Below are 20,603 nucleotides of genomic sequence, written 5' to 3'. Positions count from 1 at the left end.
AGGGTGCTGGTCCATCTAACCCAGTCTTGTCTGTTCTGATTGACATCTATCTAATATCTCAGGCAGGGGTCTTTCCCAGCCCTACATTGAGATCTTCTGCTCACAACACTGCAGTAAACTGTGCTACAGGCAGACTGGATATGAGCATAAATGTCTTCCTTAAACAGACATTCTATCCTATTTTGCATCTCACTAAAAACCAGAAAACTTCTTTTGGGGGGTTGTATTTGCAGGTGATTCGTAGAAGTAGCACTGAAGAAAAACTCCTTTGTTTGGTACGGGAACGTGCAGGCCACAGCTGTGAAATGGCAGTGATAGTAGTGCTTATCTTGGTGTGGGAAGGAATTTCTCGAAGCCTAGCAGACAAGCTATATTCCGAACTCTCCGAAACTTTAAGGAAGTATGGCACGCTAACAAACCGTCGCTGTGCTCTAAATGAAGAGTAAGTGAAGTATGTACTTGTTTCTCTCAAAATGTGATCTTGCTATAGCTTGAATGCCTAGATTTAAGGAACAATAATTCCTACTGAAGTCATGTATCCTATGTTCTCCTTTTCATGTTCTTAGCTGACATTAGTCATTGGTCTCACTGAAGTTATTGTCTTTATGTTGTCAGTAACCAAGAAAGTCATCTTTGTTTAACAGAGAGCCCATTTCACCTCCCTTCTATCATTGCCACAATTCCCATCACATTCAGTTCTGCAGCACACCCCTTTTGGGACTATGCCATGACAATATGCATGAGTGGTTGGAGTCTAGTTCCATGTCTACCATGATGCTGTTAATGTTCCTTGCTGCATCAAACTTCTTGCAACAAATTCTGCCCAGTACACGGAGTACCATATAGGGAGCAAGCTTCATTTGTGGTGCCTAGCTCAATGAAGTTACCCAGTCTGCATACATGCCATACATTTAAAACACATTTCCCCCTCTACACAAAAAAGGATATTGGGAACTGTAGTTTGTTGGGGTGCTGGGAACTGCAGCTCTGGGAAGGGCAAACTACACTTCCCAGGATTCTTTGTGGGAGGGTGTATTTTAGTGTATTGTGTCTTTGCAGCCCCAGTCATATTATGAAGACAACTTCCTGTTGGGTGTTCCCCTACCAATTTTCCTAAGGAAATCATATGGTTTCATGGAAATGTATTCCAATAGAAATAATAATAATAATAATAATAATAATAATAATAATAATAATAATAATAAATTATTTATACCCCACCCATCTGGCTGGGTTTCCCCAGCCACTCTGGGCGGCTTCCAACATAATATTAAAATACAATAATCTATTAAACATTAAAAGCTTCCCTAAGACATAAATTGTCTTTCCAAATTAGCCCTTACTATGTATTTATTATACATCTTCAATGCCCTGAATAGCTACACAGTTTTAGTGAGACAGGTGGGATTATTGTATGGCTCATCTGGCCATGTGCTTTGATGGCTTTTAACAAGACCTATTGCAATACCAACAAAGACAGGACCATAGAAGACCAATAAGAATACCCTATAGCAAGGGAGCTCTTTCCAAGGCATGGTAAAAATGGTGTACTGGGTTTGCACGACTATGCCAGGTGTATTGGAATTTTGTGAATACATAGGATTGGCTCCAGCATGGCCTTTCCACAAACAGGTGAGGTCCTTCTGTTTGCAGAAGGGTCTTTTGATCTGCAGATAGAAAGAGATGGAGGCGATTTTTGGCCATTCTTTCCCTCTGCAGCCTCCCAGCAGGCTTGTGCCCAGAATGTTCTGGGTGTCTCTCAAAACCACTGGGAATAAATTTGGGAAGTGGAGGTGTTGCAGGAAGGAAAGTCAGTAGACATCACACCTTACCTCCTCCTATCAGCTGGAGCATTTCATGAGTGTCCCACCACTCATGGGATCTCTGGACCTATTCAATATAATTCAGAGCTAAGATGCCTTCCTTTGGTTTTCATTTTTTAATAAAGTAATTGTTTACAGTGCAATACTATGTATGAATACACAGAAACAAGTCCCATTGAGTTGAGTGGTTCTTCTTCACAGTATGTATGGAATTGCAACCTTAATGTGAACTGCTGGTTTTCAGAAGCTTGTAAGGAAACCACTTTCATACGTGCACACGCACACACCCCCTACACACGTAGAAGGTTGTTGTTTTGCTTCTGTATCAAATATCTATAGATGAAGGTAGAACACAAGCAGTTGACTTCACTTACAACCACTCTTGGTACTGCTAAAGGCTTTTCATAGAAGATGATCAGTTGTCTGCAGTTTGCTCTGGTTGCAACAACATCATGGCCAAGACTTCCTTAGACACATGGCCAACGGGTGGCTCTCCTTTCCTACGAACTTTTATTAGAGGCCTGTTGAAGGGTTCTTCAGGGAGTGCAGAAGTTGGGCGTAGTGCATATAGCTGCAAAAACATTATGATGTGTAAAAATTTTTTCCAGGCAGGGATTCTTTGCAGGTGTCCACACTATGCTTTTAGGTTGCTACAAATGCAGTTCTTTCCTTTCTTAGGCGAACTTGCGCATGCCAAGGCCTGGACCCCGAGAGTTGTGGCGCATCGTTTTCCTTCGGCTGCTCGTGGAGTATGTACTACAATGGGTGCAAGTTTGCCAGAAGCAAGATCCCAAGGAAGTTTAAACTATTGGGGGATGATCCAAGAGAGGTAGGGACTAAATAGATGGCATGTGTGGCACTCTCCAAAGCATTTCTATTCTAGTTGTGGTAGCTGCTCCCAGACTTTGGAACCCCCACCCTAGAGGTGTTAAGACTGGCTCCCTCTTTGTTGTCCTTCTGCCTGCAAGTGCAGGTGTTCTTGTTGGAACTGACTGCTTTGAATATAAAGGCTGGTGCTTTCTTATTGTAATCCTTTGCATGGTTTTAATAGATTATATATAGTTTTAATCCTATCCATATTTAATGGTTTTTAAATTATTGGTTTCCCCGCCCCCTATGATTTTAGCAGTTCTTGTTTTAATCAGTAAGCTGCCTTGAGTCTTTGTCAGGGAAAAGGGTTGGGAATGAATGAATGAATGAATGAATGAATGATAAGATAAGACAAAACTCAATTTTTATAAAATGACTCACAGTGTCAGATGATGGTCTTAAGTTTTGTCTTTTCTTTTTTTAAAAAATAATATTTATTACTTTTAAAGCTTACAAAAAAGAAAGAAAAAAAAGACAGGAGAAAGAAAACAAAAAAGAGAAAAAACAATACAGTACAATATATAAACAATACAAAACACAACCTTAACACATTAAATTAAACACAATAAACTAAACAAAACAAAACAAAAAACATACATCACACCTTTTCCATACTCTATCTTTCATTCCCTTGTTTCATCGACCTCCTCTCACCTCCCTTTTTGTATTCCACTTCTATTAATTGTTTCAGCAATTCCTTTCCATCTTTCTCTATTTTCTGTCATATAAATATCTTAACATATTTTTAATCTTATTTCCATTAAAACTAATATACATATTTAAGCTTAACTCCTTATAACATTTCTACTAAGGCCATAAAATTTCATTCCAACATTTTTCTATCACTCATTAATTTTACAGTATTTCAAAATACAGACTTTAAATTTTCCAATTCTCTTCCACCATCTCCTCTCCCCCATCTCGGACTCTGCCAGTCACTTCCGTCAACTCCATACAGTCCATACAGTCCATCAACCTGGAGATCTTATGTCCGAGGCTCTTAACTCTTTTCCAAGTCCCTTCTGCAGGTCTTCTTCATATTCTTTGATGCTATAGAGCAGATCTCGGGAAAACTCCGACCCAACAATATTTTTATTCCTCCTCGACAGGTCAGCCAGATTTCCATAGTTAAAGCTAAGATCCATAAAGTATTTCAGAACATGTTTCAAGATTCCTCCAAATCCAAAGGCCCCCAGAACTCCAGTCTCCTCCTGACCCAAGTCCATGTCCCAAAATTCAGTTAATCCCTGCATGGAGGGATCTTTACAGCTTTCCTTCTCCAGTCCAGTCCGGGCTCCGATCCTCAAAATCTGACTTTTTCTAGAATCAATCATAAAAGGCCTCAACTTATAGTCCTCAATTTGCCTCTGTAAGGCTGAGGCTTCCACCTGTATTACTTTAGGTTTGACAACAACTTTCTCCTTCTCCTTCTCCTTCTCCTTCTCCACAATTTGTTCTGCTGAAATAGATTCCTGTACCAAATCCTGAATAATTTCTGTATTGGTGCTCACTTTTTGTCCCAAATTAATCGCTTTTTGTCCCAAGTTATCAATTTTAGTAGTCATAACATCGGTCTTCTTGTGAAGCTGTTCCAACAAATAGCTTATCTTACATAATGCAGTCACTAAGGCTTCTCCTGTCGACATTCTTAAATGGTCCAAGGTCAATCCCTGATTCTCACAGTTCTTATCCTGCAGCTGGAGATTCCCCAGCTCCACTCTTGTAACAGTTTCCAAAGCTCCCTCTAGAGGGAAACAGTCTCCACTTGTATCAATCCTTTCAAGCACAGTTCAAAAAGTAAAGTTAGTTTCAATTTTCAGTTACTTTTCCTCCTTTTTAAACGCAGAAGAGGACAATGGAAACAATATATTTCTCTTATTTAACTAACTGTCAACATGTTTTATTCACAGTCAATGAACTCTCCCAAAACGTCAATCTACTGGCAGCCCGTTTCCAGGTTCAGAGCAGTGGTAATTTAATTTTTATCACTCTCTCCTGCAGGCTTACACAATCCAAAACTTCCCCCCTCTTCTCCTGCTTCCAAGGGGGGTTTAATGATTTTAATCGATGGAAGTTTAATCCTTTACATAAGGCTTTCCAAGACCTTAGCTTGCAGCTTCTTTGCTTCAATCTATTTACAAAAGGGGAAGGCGGACTTCCTGTTTGAAACCTTCCCGTTTCGGTACCAAATTAAGACTTTTGTAAATCCAATTTTCCGTTCTACTCACGGGTAGTTGTTTAAAGTCAAATTGTCCACAGGAAAAAGTCAGTGCTCTCCAGCAACAGCAATGCGGCTTCACTCTGTGAAAAAAGCAGTCAATTCGAAGCACCGCACCACTCACCCCACGTCGCTCCAGATCCCCGAAACCGGGTCTCCCCACAAGTAGGGGAGGCACAAAAGGTGCCAGCCGAATCCCACATTCACAGGTTTCTCCCGCCTGTGATTTTAGTGGGTCTCCGCCTTCACCGCGGCGGTCAGACCCTGATTTCCATGGAGCAAATTCCTCCCGATCGGAGGAACTCCGCCATTGCCGGAGGCGCCAACCCGGAAGTCTGGTCTTAAGTTTTGTCAAAGTACAACATTCCGCCCTAGAATGGTATTTATTTCTAAGTGTTTCCATCTACCTCTTCTGTCTGATGCAGGAAGGTGAGGAACCTTTCTGAAATCAGGGGCTGCATTCCTTTAGGGGGAAGTGGGCAGGGCCTGAATGCAGGTAATGGGTGGAGTCAAGGTCAGAAGTGAGCAGGATACCCTTTCCCTCCCTCCTTCCCCTTCTCACACACATGCACAGAAACAAACTTTTCATCTTTTCTCCATTCCCCCTTCATTCATTTTTTAGCTGCCAAGCCAGCAGTTTCCCTGATTTATTTGCAAATTCAAAATTCCTCTGTTTTGTAACCTTAACTTTCCTCTGTGTTTGCTGATTTACTAGCATTGCATATTGTAACTGCAGTAACTTAATCTATTGCAATATCTCCATTCCATCTCCCCCTTTTTTGGCTTGTAATGGATAATTAGGGCTACAATGTAAACTTAATACAGTTGAATGTTAACACGCAAAATCACTCCTTTACTGAAAAATAGGAAGAAAAGCTGGAGTCCAATTTGCAAACTCTCTCGACTCTGATGGCACCCACTTACAAGAAACTGGCACCTGATGCGTACAACAACCAGGTAGGCTAAAAAATGGGTGGGGTGCTAGTTATCAACACTAAAACAACCTGATTTATTTTGCAATCACATTAAGTTTCATTATAATAATAAGTCTTTGGCAGAGACCTTGGGAATCTGAAGTTTAAAAAAAGCTTGAATAACATCTTTAGAGTACATTTAAACACCACATGCTTCTTATTTTAGGGTAATTAGTTGGAAATAGCTACCACTCCTAAGATCACTCTGTGCTGTGACTAATGCAAATTAGAATTGTTGTAAATGTACTTATGATAATGGAGGAAAGTGGGATAAAAATTACTTCTAATTATGTGAAGCCGAACAATGGATGAAACATGTTAAGGAGTTATTTGGGACCTCTTATGATCTTGTATTGAAAGTAATGGCCGAATCCCCAAGAAAGACTTCCCCAGGACTTCCCAAGATTCAGATCTTCCCCACACCAGAATTCCTCAGCTTCTGGCAGCAGTTGATCTTGCATGTTCTTCATGGCACTGATTGCAGTGGTCCAAAAAATTAACTCTGCTAGTAGACTTAGGTTGGGATTTTTTCATTTCACACAGTATAATGTCACTCCATGAGATGCTCCTTATATACTTTGAATTGCCCCAATACATTTGATTACAACACACATCTAATACTATTCCATAATCTCTATTTTACATATATATATATATATATATATATATCCACCAAATTCTGCACAAAAGTGGCATAGGAGCCACCTCCTAGAGGCCAAGGTCCCTTCGCCCCTCCCTAAAATATTTGAGGGGCCCGAGACCCCTGCCCCAGAGTTGATGTGCATTGCCATTCAAGTGGTGTGTGTGCACCACATCCCGTGTTCAATTATGTGATGCAGGGCTTACCTGGGCCCCACAATATTTTATTTAAGTTGGCACCCCTGCAATGTGGGAACCCAAAGACTGGGACTCTTTGATGCTGCTGATTCTTTCCTCCTGTACAGTCGTACCTCGAGTTGAATGCGCTTCGGGTTGAGCGCATTCGAGTTGCGCTCCGCAGCAACCCGGAAGTAACGGAGCGTGTTACTTCTGGCTTTCGCCGCTCGCGCATGCACAGACACTCAAAATGATGTCACGCACATGCATGGTAGCGGTGAAACGCAACCCGCGCACGCGGCGTCGCATCTTGCATTCCGTTCAGGATGCAAACGGGAAATTCTTTGTCTGTTACCGCAGTGACTGAATAAGTCATACTTAAAAGCTTTTTTGTTTTCTCCTGGCTCCTTGAACCACCGGGAGGGGAGGGAGAGATTCCTCAGGCTTGACATGGCATGTAGAAAGCCCACTAACAAAATTACAGTTTCTTGTAAGCTGCAACAAGCACCTTTTAAAAAAAAAGTTTGAGCAGGCTTCCTAGCTGCTACAGAAAGCAGTGCCACTGGCATTCTCCAGGTCACCTCACCCAGAATGCATTGCCAAGCCTACCTGCCCAGTAATGAGTTAAGGAGGAGGTCCAAGGAAGCCAGTTTGCCACTTCCATATGCCTGACATCATTGTCTCATTCTGCCTCCTCATTGGGCCATCCCTGAGGTCTTATACTTGGTAGCTTATTAGCAGTGCTGACTTCAGGGAGTCTGGTGGTCTTCCGTCACTGTCTTTGCCCTACAAGGTTTTGACTTCAACACTGTAATGGATATCCCCCCAGAGAGGTTACTTGGCCCCTGCACTCCACATGACAAATCAAAATAATCCAGCTAGGTCAAAAAAAATAAAAACAAACACAGCTGAGACTATGATTTCCTCTGGGATAATACAGCATTTTTAAATTAGACTATTTCAGTAATGCATGTGTGCGCTTGTTTTGTTTCAGATTGAATATGAACACAGAGCACCCGAGTGCCGTCTGGGTTTAAAAGAAGGCCGTCCGTTCTCAGGGGTCACTGCCTGCCTGGATTTCTGTGCTCATGCTCACAGGGACTTGCATAATATGCAGAATGGCAGCACACTGGTAAGTCAGTGATGCATGCAGCCGTACTCATGCAGAACTAATTTCCTCTATTAAGTTCATTATTTTTTCATAATCTGTATTTCTATTAAATTGGCACATGATGGCTGTCGGGGGGGGGGGTTGGGGAGTGAGAACGGCAAAATGCTTATATGAAGAGGAATGTGAAACCCTCCAGACTTTTAATTAAAAGATGATGGAGATTCCCAGGGTTCATTCTTAAAATCCTTGCTCCTAGCCTTGCTTTTATTACACAGCGAAACAATATAAGACTAGGAGAGCTCAAGAGCTATGTGGTTATAATCAGCTCCTGAATGGGAAGTTTAACTTGCAAAAAGTGCAAAATCTGACATCTTCATTTGAATCCTGAGACTCTTAAAGTTCCCAGCTGGAGGCAGAGGGAAGCACATTCCTTTAAAGCTGAGAAAAGCAAAGGACTTTCTCAGAAAGTCGTGTGCTTCAACTCCCAACAGCATGTTTTGGGTATGCCAACTAATCCAGTGTCCCTTCTCTCCCTTTATCACGACGGGTCCTAAGTAAACCTTCTAAAGACAGCCAGGGTGGTGTAGTGGTTAGATTGTTGGACTAAGACCCAAGAGACCAGGGTTCAAATCCCCACTGGGTGACTTTGTGCCAGTCACACATTCTCAGCCTGTCCTACCTCACAGGGTTGTTGTGTGGTTAAAATGAAGAGGGGGAGAACCATGAATGCCATCTTCAGCTCCTTGGAGGAAAGGTGGGATATAAATGTAATAAATAAATCCATCAATAGTTCTTGAGTGGGCATTGGAATGGCACTAGGTGGGTGTTGCTATGCTTCAGTCATTTGAAGAGGCAGATATGTCACCCTTAACTGGATGTGAGCTCCTCCCCTTTCTTGGACGTCTCTTTGCTTTCTGACTCACCTGAAGATCAGTCATATTTCATGACTGCTATTGTGGCCCCCACTCTCTCAGTCTAACCTGCTTCACAGAGCTGTTGAGAGAATGCCACCTTGCCCTTGTTGCAGAAAAGATGGGATAATAAAGCAAATAAGCCCATTAGAGACACATGCCATATGACAGACCTTTGTGTTCTTGTCATGCTAAGAGGGCATTCATTGTTTTAACAGGTCTGTACGCTCACCAGAGAAGACAATCGTGAAATTGGCCAGACACCCGAAGATGAGCAATTGCATGTGCTCCCTTTGTACAAAATCTCCAATGTGGACGAGTTCGGAAGTGCAGAAGGTCAGGAAGAGAAAAAACGGAACGGCAGCATCCAGGTCCTTAGTTCCTTCCGGAGAAAAGTAAGGATGCTTTCGGAGCCAGTTAAGACTTGCCGGCAAAAAAAGTTGGAAGCTAAGAAAGCAGCCACTGAGAAGCTTGCTGCTATGGATAATGGGTCAAGCAAACACGAGAGAGAGAAGTCGAACGCAGCACGCCAAAAGCAGGCCATCTCAGAAGCATCGGGTCATGCAAAGCAGTTAGCAGGTATGGTTTGTAATGAGTATGCACCATGGGTCATGGTGCTGCTTCCTGTGCCATTTGTATTATTTACACTCAAGATAAGGGTGAGGCAGGTTAGGTGGCAGGCAGTGCATGTGTTCAGCTTTTAGTGTCTTCTATAGTTCAGTGAACAACTTCAGTTATTTAAGGTATTTGTATACCGCCTTTCCTTACACCAAAGCGGTGTTTGATTCAAGCTATAGACCTCAACCCATAGTTGTTTAAACATACTTGCTTATACCAATTCAGGCAATGTGTCCCTCTTCATCGCCCAATAATGCCTACTTTGACTGGCAGCAGCTTTCCTCAAGCATTCACCTGATGTGCAGATGGAGGCAGCCGATGGGCCACCCAGCAATTCCATTGCCTTTTCCTTGATAAAGCATGTGAAAAGTATGTTAGAAGTAAATAATTCAAGAGGTTATTTGGGGCCAATCTTACTGTGATCTTAAACATATATATATATTTAAAAATGCATCTAGTGGGAGCTTTCATTCCAGTGTAAGTAGCGTCATTTGAGAGGGGAGCTTTTAAGGTTTATGTTGTCCTTCCCCACCTATTACAGCTACCCTGGGTGCCATTTACATTTTCTAAAGTGCACAGAAGGGGGGAGAATAGCAATAATGCATTTAACATATCCAGGTTGGCCCCTAGGCTTCTATCCGAATGGGCCTCTTGAATAAGTATGAAGACCGAACAACCTCTTAGTGCGCAGAAATGCCCTTACAGCCTTCAGGGTTCCTATTTTTTTCTGTGGGCAAACAAGACATAAGCTGCAAAAAGCTGTGTGTATACAATCTCCTAAGGATGTTCTTTCCCTAGCCATGTCAAGCACGAAGAAATACAAACAGTGGGGTTCTTGTTGTTTAACTTTTCCTTGCTTACTTTCTTACACTCACAAGACAAACCGTACTTAACAACTTGCTAGGCAGGATGGTTTGGGGTTGTTGTGTTGCACTTACATTGTGGAGGTCACAGACAGTTCATTCCAGAGAAAAGCAAGCAGTGGGGCTTTTTTCTCTCCTGCAGCCTCCTTGAGTCCTAGAAAACCACCTCTGAGAACTGGGAGATGGAGGGCCCAAGCACTACCTGCAGGCTTTATATAAGCATCTGGTTGGCCATTGTGGGAACAGGATGTTGGGATAGATCAGGGGTTGGCAACCTAAGGCCTGCAGGCTGGATGCAGCCCAATCTCCTTCTCAATCCAGCCTGCAGAAGGTCCAGGAATCAGCATGTTTTTACATGAGTAGAATGCGTTCTTTTAATTAAAATGCATCTCTCTGTTATTTGTGGGGCCTGCCTGGTGTTTTTACATGAGTTGAATGTGTGTTTTTATTTAAAATGCATCTCTGGGTTATTTGTGGGGCATAGGAATTCGTTCATTTCCCCCCCAAAATATAGTCCGGCCCACCACATGGTCTGAGGGATGGTGGACCAGCCCACAGCTGAAAAAGGTTACTGACCCCTGGGATAGATGGTGTGATCTTATGTTACGTTCTTATGGCTGTGCTGGGAAGAGGCAACATCCCTGCTTTCTCTTCAATAGATGGAAAAGGCACAGAAAAGGGCAGCCAAAATTATCAAGGGTCTGGAACAACTTACCTATGAGAAAAGGTTGCTCATTTGGGGGAAGTTTGGGCTTAGAAAGAAATCAAGGAAAGGAAGTCAAGATTGTAAGTGGTGTGGAGAAAATGACTAGGGAGGTGTTCTCCCACTCTCATAATGCTAGAATCCAGAGTGAAGCTGAATGTTGGGATCTTCAAGACAAACAAAAGAATGTACTTATTTACATAGCACAATGTTCCCAATTTGTGGTCCACAGACCCCAGGGGGTCAATGGCACCATTCGCATATCAAAAACTGCCATAGATATGTCAAAATTTTCAAAAGTAGGGGGTCCATGGCTTGGCTTTTGAAAAACAAGGGGTCCACAGTACTTAGTTAATTGGGAACCACTGACACAGCATATAGATGAGTTATGGAATTGACGAATGTAAGATTTGGTGATTGCAACCACCAGCAGGTTTAAAAGGGAATTGGGCTGTGTACACACTGCTCTTTATAACCAGTGTGCTCTCATTGCTGATTTGGGAAGCAGTGTGTGCATGACATTAACCATAATCCGTAGCTGTCCTGCTATTTGTTATGAAATTCTGCATATTCATGCATTCTCTCTAAATCAGCTTCGAACATAATTGAGAAAAAGATGTTCAGTAGGGCCATCTTTTTCTCCCCTCCCCTTTTTCTTCTCCAGCTTTATACTGCATATAACACTAATGTCTCACAACAAATGTAATTGAAATGTAGAAAACACAACCTGAAAAAAGAGACAATGCACGCACTTTTGTAAACGAAGAAAATCTTTAATGAAAATTGTTGTTTTTTTAAAGAGAGAGAGAGCAGCCTAGCTGGCAATGCGTGCACAGCCTTAGATACACTGATAAGGCTATCAGTTGCTCCTGGTCATGATGGTGAAATGTTATCTCCAGTTTCCAAGACAGCATGCGCCTCTTGAATAACAGTCACCGAAGAGCACAAGTAGGAAAATGCTATTGTCTCCTTATTCTGCTTGTGGGATTTCCACGGGCATCTCATTGGCCACCTTGAGAACAAAATATTGGAGCAGATGGGCATTTGGACTGACCCGTGGTGGTATTATTTATGTTCTTAATAGCAGGGGAGAAATCTCCTGTGCTGAGATGCACCAACATCTTTGAGTGGTTGGAGTAGCAGTGCCCCTGCTGATACACAAGAAGCCAGAAAATGATTCCTGTGCCTGTGATAATTGGTGTTCTTACCTCCTAAAGCTATTTCTTCCCCTCTCTCTTTCCCCTTCCACAGATCTGTTACGTCTTTCAGGACCAGCCATGACACAGCAGAAGCTCTACCAACATCCACATCATGCCCTCCCTACTAAACCTCAGTCAAACCACATCAACTCATACACTGCTTCAGGTCCCACAAACCTCTACATGGGTTTGCCAAATCCAGCCAATCCCTATCCAAACTCTTCACATGCCTCAGATCCTTATGGTGGGTCCAGCCCCATGAATATCTACCCAACGTCTTCACAACCTGCAGGAGCTTATTTGAATTCTCCTGGTCTCGTGAATCCCTATTCTGTACACTTGGGTCAAAATAACCAATATCCGCATTATCAATGCAACGGAAACTTGCCTCTGGAGAACTGTTCCTCCTACTACAACTCCTATTCGTCTCAGCCTCAGCATATGGACTTGTTTAGGTATCAGAGCCAAGACTCTCTATCTAAGCTAAGTCTACCTCCAATTCATACATTATATCAGCATAGGTTTGGAAACAACCAGAACTTTGGACCCAGGTACTTGAATTATGGAAACCAAAATGTGCAGGTAGATGCTCTCAACAGTTGCACAATTAGACCAAATATTCAGCATGCAGGTTCCTTCCCTCCTTACCCCACACATGAGGCTGATGGTCCTTTTATGGACATTGCCTCTAGACTGAAATCAAATCTAAATAATCCAAGTGTGGACTACATGAATAAAAATGGCGACCATCTCTACCCCCCTCCGCACTTAACACATGACTACCACCCTGCCGCTGATATGTTCGGTGGCCCTGCTCATCCACTCCACCTCCAGAACAAGAATAACCAAAATGGCTTGTCAAACATGCTTCCAGGTCTTAACCACAATCGGACCGCTTCCCAAGAAAGCGCAAATAAAACTGAGGTGCTCCCGCCAGAAGATCCCGATGACGTCTGGTCAGACAATGAGCAGAGCTTTCTGGATCCAGATATAGGTGGCGTGGCGGTTGCCCCGTCGCACGGGTCAATTCTCATAGAGTGCGCGAAACGTGAGCTCCACGCGACGACCCCGCTGAAGAACCCGAACAGGAACCACCCCACAAGGATATCGCTCGTCTTCTACCAGCACAAAAGCATGAACGAGCCAAAGCACGGCCTAGCTTTGTGGGAGGCCAAGATGGCGGAGAAGGCGAGGGAGAAAGAGGAGGACTGCGAAAAGTACGGGCCAGATTATGTGCCTCAGAAAGTGCATGGCAAAAAAGTGAAGCGGGAGCCGGCTGAACTGAATGAGAATTTGGAGCCAACCTACATGCGTTTCATCAGGTCTCTTGCACAAAGGACTATGTCTCTCACCACAAACTCCACAGTTACCACATCTCCATATGCCTTTACACGGGTTACAGGGCCTTACAACAGATATATATAAACATCAGATCTTCGTTCATTACCTCATCTGTTTTTTGTTTTTGTTTTTATGTTGGTAGGTAGTCGTTCTTTCTAGGCTGGAGACAAGGGAAAAGGGCAAGAGACAGGGTTTGTTTGTTTGTTTGTTTGTTTTTTCGTTTTTCTTTTTAACTTGTCAATGGGAAAACCTCCTTGTACCAGCAAAAGAGGTAACATTGCCACCACATTCATTTGATAACTGGTCACAGGTAACACGTTAACAACTAAAAACCAAAGCACCCTATGCAAATTTAACGCTGAAATACTGGCTTGACTACTTACTGGAAGACAGATAATCTGTATGCATAACCTTTAAAATTTTTACATCTGTGACCATTTAAATGAAAGCAAGTTAATTAAGAGAAGTTTGTTTTTAAAGTAAAAAATACTGTAGTATTTCAGTAGCAGAAATTTTAAATTACCAACTGGTGCTGAATCTATGATGTGCTGAAATACTGGAAATGCAGCTTTTTAACATGCAGGGGTTTGTTTGTTGCTGTAATCTTAATCTTGACTTGATTTTTATTAATCAGGATAGCGACATATATATTACATAAAGAATACGAAGCAAAACACTGAATTTGTTTGGCTATTCTAAAACATGGTGCTATGTATAAGAATGGTGTCTAATGCAGCAGCTGAACAGTTTTAATGCCTTTTATAACCATGAAAACGTTAAAAAGTATGCTGTGCTCTCCTTAAACGGCAAACAGGACCTTTTTATTTTTGTGTTTGTATCCAAATTGTATTTGTTTGTAATCTGGTGCTTAAAAGTAAAAAACACCCAGTTTTTAAAATATGGGAATTGTGCTCAGGCAGGACCAAGATCCAGCAAAGCTTATATATGAGCAGTCGGGTGACTTTGTGTGAAGCTCTCTGGAGCTTTTCATTATAGTTGGTTGCATGGGCAAAGAAGCAAAAGCAACATTTTAAACTGAACAGCAGTCTCCCTTTTCAGCAATGGAAGTTTCAAAGACAGCATCCAGACAGCAGCCTGTTTAGGACATAACACTAAGACATTGTTTACTGTACATGAATGAGCAGAATCAAGCCTTGGGTCTGCATGCTCTTCTCCTCCATGGGTATAGCCAGTGGGGCCCCTGCCCACCCCACCCCCAAATCAAGTACAGTGGTACCTTGGTTGTCAAACTTAATCTGTTCTGGGAGTTCCTTCGACTCCCAGAATGGTTCAAAAACCAAGGCGTGGCTTCCGATCAGCTGAAGAAGCTTCCTGCACTCAGTCGGAAGCTGTGGAAGCCCCATCAAACGTTCAGCTTCCAAAAAAACGTTTGCAAACCGCAACACTCACTTCGGGTTTGCGGTGTTCGGGAGCCAAAATATCTGAGTACCAAGGCGTTTGACAACCAAGGTACAACTGTAAATAATACTTAACTCAAAGTAGAAAGAATCAGAATATTTGAAATTGAAATGCTCACTGAGGTGCCACTATCTCCCTCCCTAGCGAGCGTTTCCCTAGAAAAAGTCAGTGCCGGCTTTTGTTACAGTTATGCATGTAGCATATCATTTCAGCCATTCTCTACATAACATCAGAATTTAGGATACTACTGCAGTGTGTCTAACTGGCTATCTCTCTTGCTTAGCTATACACCACTTCTACCATAGAATGGTCATTCAGTACCTTGCGGAAAATAAAGACCTGGCTAATGTCAGGGAAGCATCTCAATGGGCTAGTTTACTGAGTAAAAAAGGAGGAATTTGAGAAGGGAGTGCTGAACAGATTTTCAGCAAATCCAATAAAACTTGTTTGAGTTTTGATTTTTTAAAAATAAATTAAGATGAAGAAAGGCATTTTCTTTGTAATTTTGCTAAATATACTTGTTAACTGCATGGAAGGTACTCCCTGGTGTTAATATTTTATTTAACTTCCCCGTTTCCAAATGACTGTGAAGATTTTGACAGATTTTTCTGAGCACTCAGGGTCAAAAGAAATTTAATCCCCAGTGGTCACAATCCTAGACTTCCCTGTTTGAACCCTGTGGGGAAACTGCAGTAAAAAAATTCTAAAAAGCCTCTGGCTGGGTGCAAATTCATTTCCCATGAGCTTTATGGTTGTTTGGGACTGCAGTCAGAATTGCTAGCTGTGGGCAATTCACTAAGGCTACTTTAGATGCTATATGGGTAGGGTTATGTTATGGAGGCGCTGGTTGCAGCTATAACAAAGGCGGCATTTTTCCATCTCCGCCAAGCTAACCAGTTGGCTCCTTACCTCTCTCGCCCTGACCTAGTCACTGTGATCCATGCAATGGTCACCTCCAGACTGGATTATTGTAACTCGCTCTACGTGGGGCTGCCCTTGAGACTGACCCAGAAACTCCAGCGGGTGCAGAATGCCGTGGCGAGACTCCTTACGGGGTCCTCGCTGCGAGATCACATTCATCCGGTGCTATACCAGCTGCACTGGCTCCCGGTGGAGTACAGGATCAGGTTTAAGGTGCTGGTTTTAACCTTTAAAGCCCTATACGGCCTAGGACCCTCGTACCTACGGGACCGCCTCTCCTGGTATGCCCCACAGAGGAACTTACGGTCTTCAAATAAAAACATCTTGAAGGTCCCAGGCCACAGAGAGGTTAGGCTGGCCTCAACTAGAGCCAGGGCTTTTTCGGCTGCGGCTCCAACCTGGTGGAACGCTCTGTCACAAGAGACAAGGGCCCTGCAGGACTTGACATCTTTCCGCAGGGCCTGCAAGACAAAGCTGTTCCACCAGGCCTTTGGTCAGGGCGCAGCCTGACTCCCTCCTTTGGCAATCTTTACAAAAGTTTAGTTTATGGTTGCCATCAATTTTGATTTTAATTAATTTTTATAATTTTTTTATAATGTTGCACTGTTTTAGTGTTGTTAGCCGCCCTGAGCCCGGCTTCGGCTGGGGAGGGCGGGATATAAATAAAAAATATTATTATTATTATTATTATTATTATTATTATTATTATTATTATTATTATCAGTGCAGTACCACAGCACTGCAACATGCCTTGTTGCTCCCTCAGACCCCGTGAGAATGGGTTGCTGAAAAATGTGGCCCATTGGCTTGATTTCACAGGCTCTTCTTATGTTTCTGTGTTCTTAGTTCTCACTTTTAATTCCTAGCCCATCCCTTCCTCTGGCTTGCTATATTTCTGCTGGAAATATTGGATTTTAAAAATATTTTCTTGGTGGTGCTATACTTCAGCAAGGAGACTTACAATCTATTGTGCAGAGACGGAATAGCATACTGCTGACTTAAGTAAATTGAGTGATAAAGGCAAAAATCAAGGGTTTGGGTCATCTAGAAAGACCCCTCAGCCCAATAGCCCTTAGGCTGCATGCCCATATAAGCTCTGTTGGATCTCATTTGAAGGCATCCATCAAGTCAAAGCCTGATTAAGAAGAAAAAATAATAGAAATGTGTGGGGTTGTTTTGTTTTATTTAATGGTGCTTGAAAAGTACTTTGTCTGCCTGAAGCATTGGCAAACACCACTGGGGTACTAAAACATGTTAGAAACTTATTTTATCTTTGGGGCAAATCCATGTAAAAGAGCCCCAATACTATGCTTTTTCAAAAATAAAAATGGGAGGGGCAATTTCAGTCTTGAGAAGTAGCAGGGGAGCGTGATTATCCCTTTCCCTGCAGCATCCTTTCCTCCCCCCCCCCCCTAAAAATAGGGGTTGAGACTATGTAGATAAGCCTCTTACTTAAACATCTACTGGTGTACAAGAGGAACACCCGCTTTTAAAGGCAGAATCATGCTTGGGTTGAATGGATGCAAGGCATTGCCTTTACAACACACTTCCCCCCCCCCAAATCTTCCAATTCCTTGGTGCTCATCTTACACAGCTGTACTGTGAACATGTTTTTCCTTACCATTATGTTGATGAGTGTATCCCTCAAATCATATATACATTTTGTTTTTGTTTAATATTAGCTTCGGATAATTAACAGCATGGGTTAGACTTGATAATTGTGTAGTTTAGTCTACTTTTTTTTTTAAGGATCCATAAAAGTTCTCCAAATAGCTGGGCAGACTGAGGTGCTCAATGGATTATTTATGTTACCGTATACGTCACACTGCTCAGTGTAAGGTGCCCATCTTCGCTAGGAAGGTTTGAGTAGAATCAAGATGACACGAGATACAGGGTTATTCTGTGCGATTCTGTCGTGGGGGGGGGGGAAGGATACAGAACAGGCAGCTGGCTTGCTGTGGTGGGTTTTTAAATTGGTAATTTGTATTAAACAAAATGCAAGCAAAAGAGATGTATAGTAAGTAACTTAACTTGTAAACAATTTTTTTTAATGCTTTAGTATTTTAATACTGTACAAATATATAAATATAAATCTATTATATATCTAGATATATATATATACATAGATATATATATATGGGTTTGGAGCTGAATTCACATCACGGTGCTACTCAGCCTGCTATTAAAATATAATGTGATCTAAAAATACATTAAAATGTTTGAATGATGTTCCTACTTGTCATATACCTCAACACTAGTTGGCAATAGGATGTTAAATTGGGAGCGGAAGCTTATAACATTGTTATATCACCTTCCCCTCCCTCTCTTCCCCCCTGATTCTTTGAAAAACAAGATATTTTCTCTCTCTCACTCGCTACTTGATATTATAGCAAGTATAACTTGAACTTCGACTTTTAAATGTTTTTGTTCTAAAAATTCAGGGATATATCAGCTCATGATCTCCTTTGTAAGCCAACATATGATCCAAGTGTGTGAGAGAGTAGGGGTGAGAGTGAGTGTGCGAGAGAGAGACTATTGTGCGAGGGTGTGTGAATGTGTTGTGAATGTTGATCAAAATATTATCCTTGAGGGTTTTTATTTTATTTTATTCTATTCTATTGTTTGAGGATTCAATCTTTATCTTTCTCTAATACTTGTAAATGTACTGATGGCGATTAAAGCTATATTTTGTGTAAATTCATCCGCTCCTTTATACAGTGATGAGAGTGTTTTAACGTTTTAAACTCTGTTTTCTTCTGGGAGGGGTTGTATGGCCCAGTCACAAAATGGAAAGTAGAATGCACTGAGCGGTCAAAAGGGAAACTGTAAAGCAGGGGAAGGGGGGAACTTGGTTCCCCATCTGTCGCAGGACTACAACTCCCATGTGAGCTAGGGAAGATAGGAGCTGGCCACAGACTCCTCGTTCCTGTTGTGGAGGCAAGGATTTGGCAACTGACCATTTGCTAGAGGGTTGTGTGTTTCCAAGGAGATTAAAAGTTAATTGGCGGGAGCAGGAGCTGTGAGTAGGGAGATTAGACAATTTTATGAGGAATAAGTGGCTACTTCTAGTCAAGGTGACTCTATGCTGCCTCCAGGCAGCTGAAGAGGACCCACCATGAGAAAGGGCTTTTGCAGTCATGTCCTGCTTTTAGGATTCCCAGAGGCATCCGATTGGCTAATGTTGGTCTGATCAAGCAATGTTCTTAGGACGTCTTGCTTTTGAAAAATGCAGGCCTAATGCCTCAATGTTTGGCTGGGCAATATATTATGAGGCAAAGACCCTGACCCATGAAACAAGTTGCTGCTTCACTCTATACATTTTATTGTCCCACCGATAGCACTGTGTGTAATTGGGCAACATAAATATTGACCATTACAGGACCAGTGCCTGAATTTGGCCTTTTAAAAGCAGCATTATAATCATCGTTGAATGTTGGAGAACTGCAGTTAGAGACATCCCCTCCTCATTCTACTGCCAACACCACACTGTAAATACAAGTCCTTTGAATATTTAACTTGGAAACAAATCTTTAACCTTTGCAACTTTAATTAATGAGCATCCTTGCAATCACCCAAAGCTGGGTGAATCTCTGAGACCTCAGTACAAGCCAAGGCTGCTCTGCTTTGCTGCATGTTGAGAAAAACCTGGTCAGTGATGATTCTCAACATTGCATTGAATCCAAACCAAACAGCCTCTGCTTGTGTGGAGCTCCACGTGGGAGCTGCTAAATCCACTTAATCAAACCATCTTCCAGTAATATCATGTTTTTCCATTTACCATTTCTTTGCTGACTTAAGGCGAGAAGTGCCAATTTAAAAACAGGTTTTAGGTTGGATTCCAGAGAACAGTGTTGGATTTACGTATAAGCTAAACAAGCTATAGCTTAGGGCCCCACTCTCTTGGGGGCCCCAAAAAATTAAAGAAAAAAACCTGGATGTACATTTCCAAAATATAAGATAAAAAACAAATAAAATAAAACCTACATACAGCAACAGTGTTTTGTGTTGTGTAGGCTCTTATGATGTATGTAATGGGCCCTGCCTGCTAGCCTGCTCCCTAAAATATCACTGGTTTGCTCATTTCTATATCAATTACTTTGATAAAATACATATTTTGTTATGTGCAAATGGCTTTAGATACCTATTAGGTCCATAAATTACCATATATCAACACAAAAAACAGTGTTGTTGACAAAGGACAGCTGGACATATAAAGGGCCCCATTACCTTCAGTAGCTTAGGGCCTCATCAAACCTAAATCCAGCCCTGCCAAAGAACCATGAGCAACATGCACATTTTTGGTAGAGCTGTTCTGCACATGTTTGTGCAGGAGAGTTCAACACTGTGCCATGCTCGGTTCTAGAGCAGCTAGGGTGCTGCTAATTCTGCAAAAAGTTGCGGGAACATTGCTCAGTTCCCTTTTTGTCTTGTGGTACTTCAGACGCAAAGTGTCAGGCAACCCTTCTGTGATTGGAAGACCCCATCCACATGCCGAAGTGGGGGCTTGTATCCAACCCCCGTCATTTGCCAAATTGCTTGCAGGCAGAAGAAAACTTAGTTTGGGAATTTGGGAAGGGGGAGTGGGGCCGGGAGGAGAAATATGTATTGTAAATAAAAGTTGTAATTTTGATGTACAGAACCCTGCCTCAGTGAACTGGGGGGAGGGGGGAGCAGACATAACATTGCTTGTATAGGATTATCAGGTTGACTATAGCCATACTTGAAGATACTTCTGAGTGGTGTCAACTTTACTTGAATGATTTGTTCCCTTCATCTTGATTGACGCACAGTGGCGTTGAAAGTTCACTTTTAAAGC

At 42.2% G+C, this 20,603-nt stretch overlaps 1 protein-coding gene across 2 annotated transcripts in view; it reads left to right on the top strand.

The window, feature by feature from the left end:
* Nucleotides 1-17,711, top strand: part of TET2 (tet methylcytosine dioxygenase 2) — a 74,244-nt gene extending 56,533 nt beyond the window's left edge. For both annotated transcript variants that reach the window (XM_081876615.1, XM_081876614.1), the window contains exons 5-11: nt 234-442; nt 2,502-2,652; nt 5,779-5,868; nt 7,696-7,833; nt 8,942-9,302; nt 12,159-15,034; nt 15,648-17,711. In XM_081876615.1, coding sequence (XP_081732741.1) covers nt 234-442; nt 2,502-2,652; nt 5,779-5,868; nt 7,696-7,833; nt 8,942-9,302; nt 12,159-13,531 — 2,322 coding nt within the window. In that variant the 3' untranslated portion in view covers nt 13,532-15,034; nt 15,648-17,711. The remainder of the gene's footprint in view (nt 1-233; nt 443-2,501; nt 2,653-5,778; nt 5,869-7,695; nt 7,834-8,941; nt 9,303-12,158; nt 15,035-15,647) is intronic.
* The last annotated feature ends 2,892 nt before the right edge of the window (nt 17,712-20,603 follow it).

This window comes from Podarcis erhardii (genome assembly GCF_964252035.2).
Source record: "Podarcis erhardii genome assembly, chromosome: 9".
Lineage (NCBI taxonomy): Eukaryota > Metazoa > Chordata > Lepidosauria > Squamata > Lacertidae > Podarcis > Podarcis erhardii.
The sequence above is the reverse complement of the archived record's forward strand: the minus strand, read 5'-3'. Positions and strand labels throughout refer to the sequence as shown.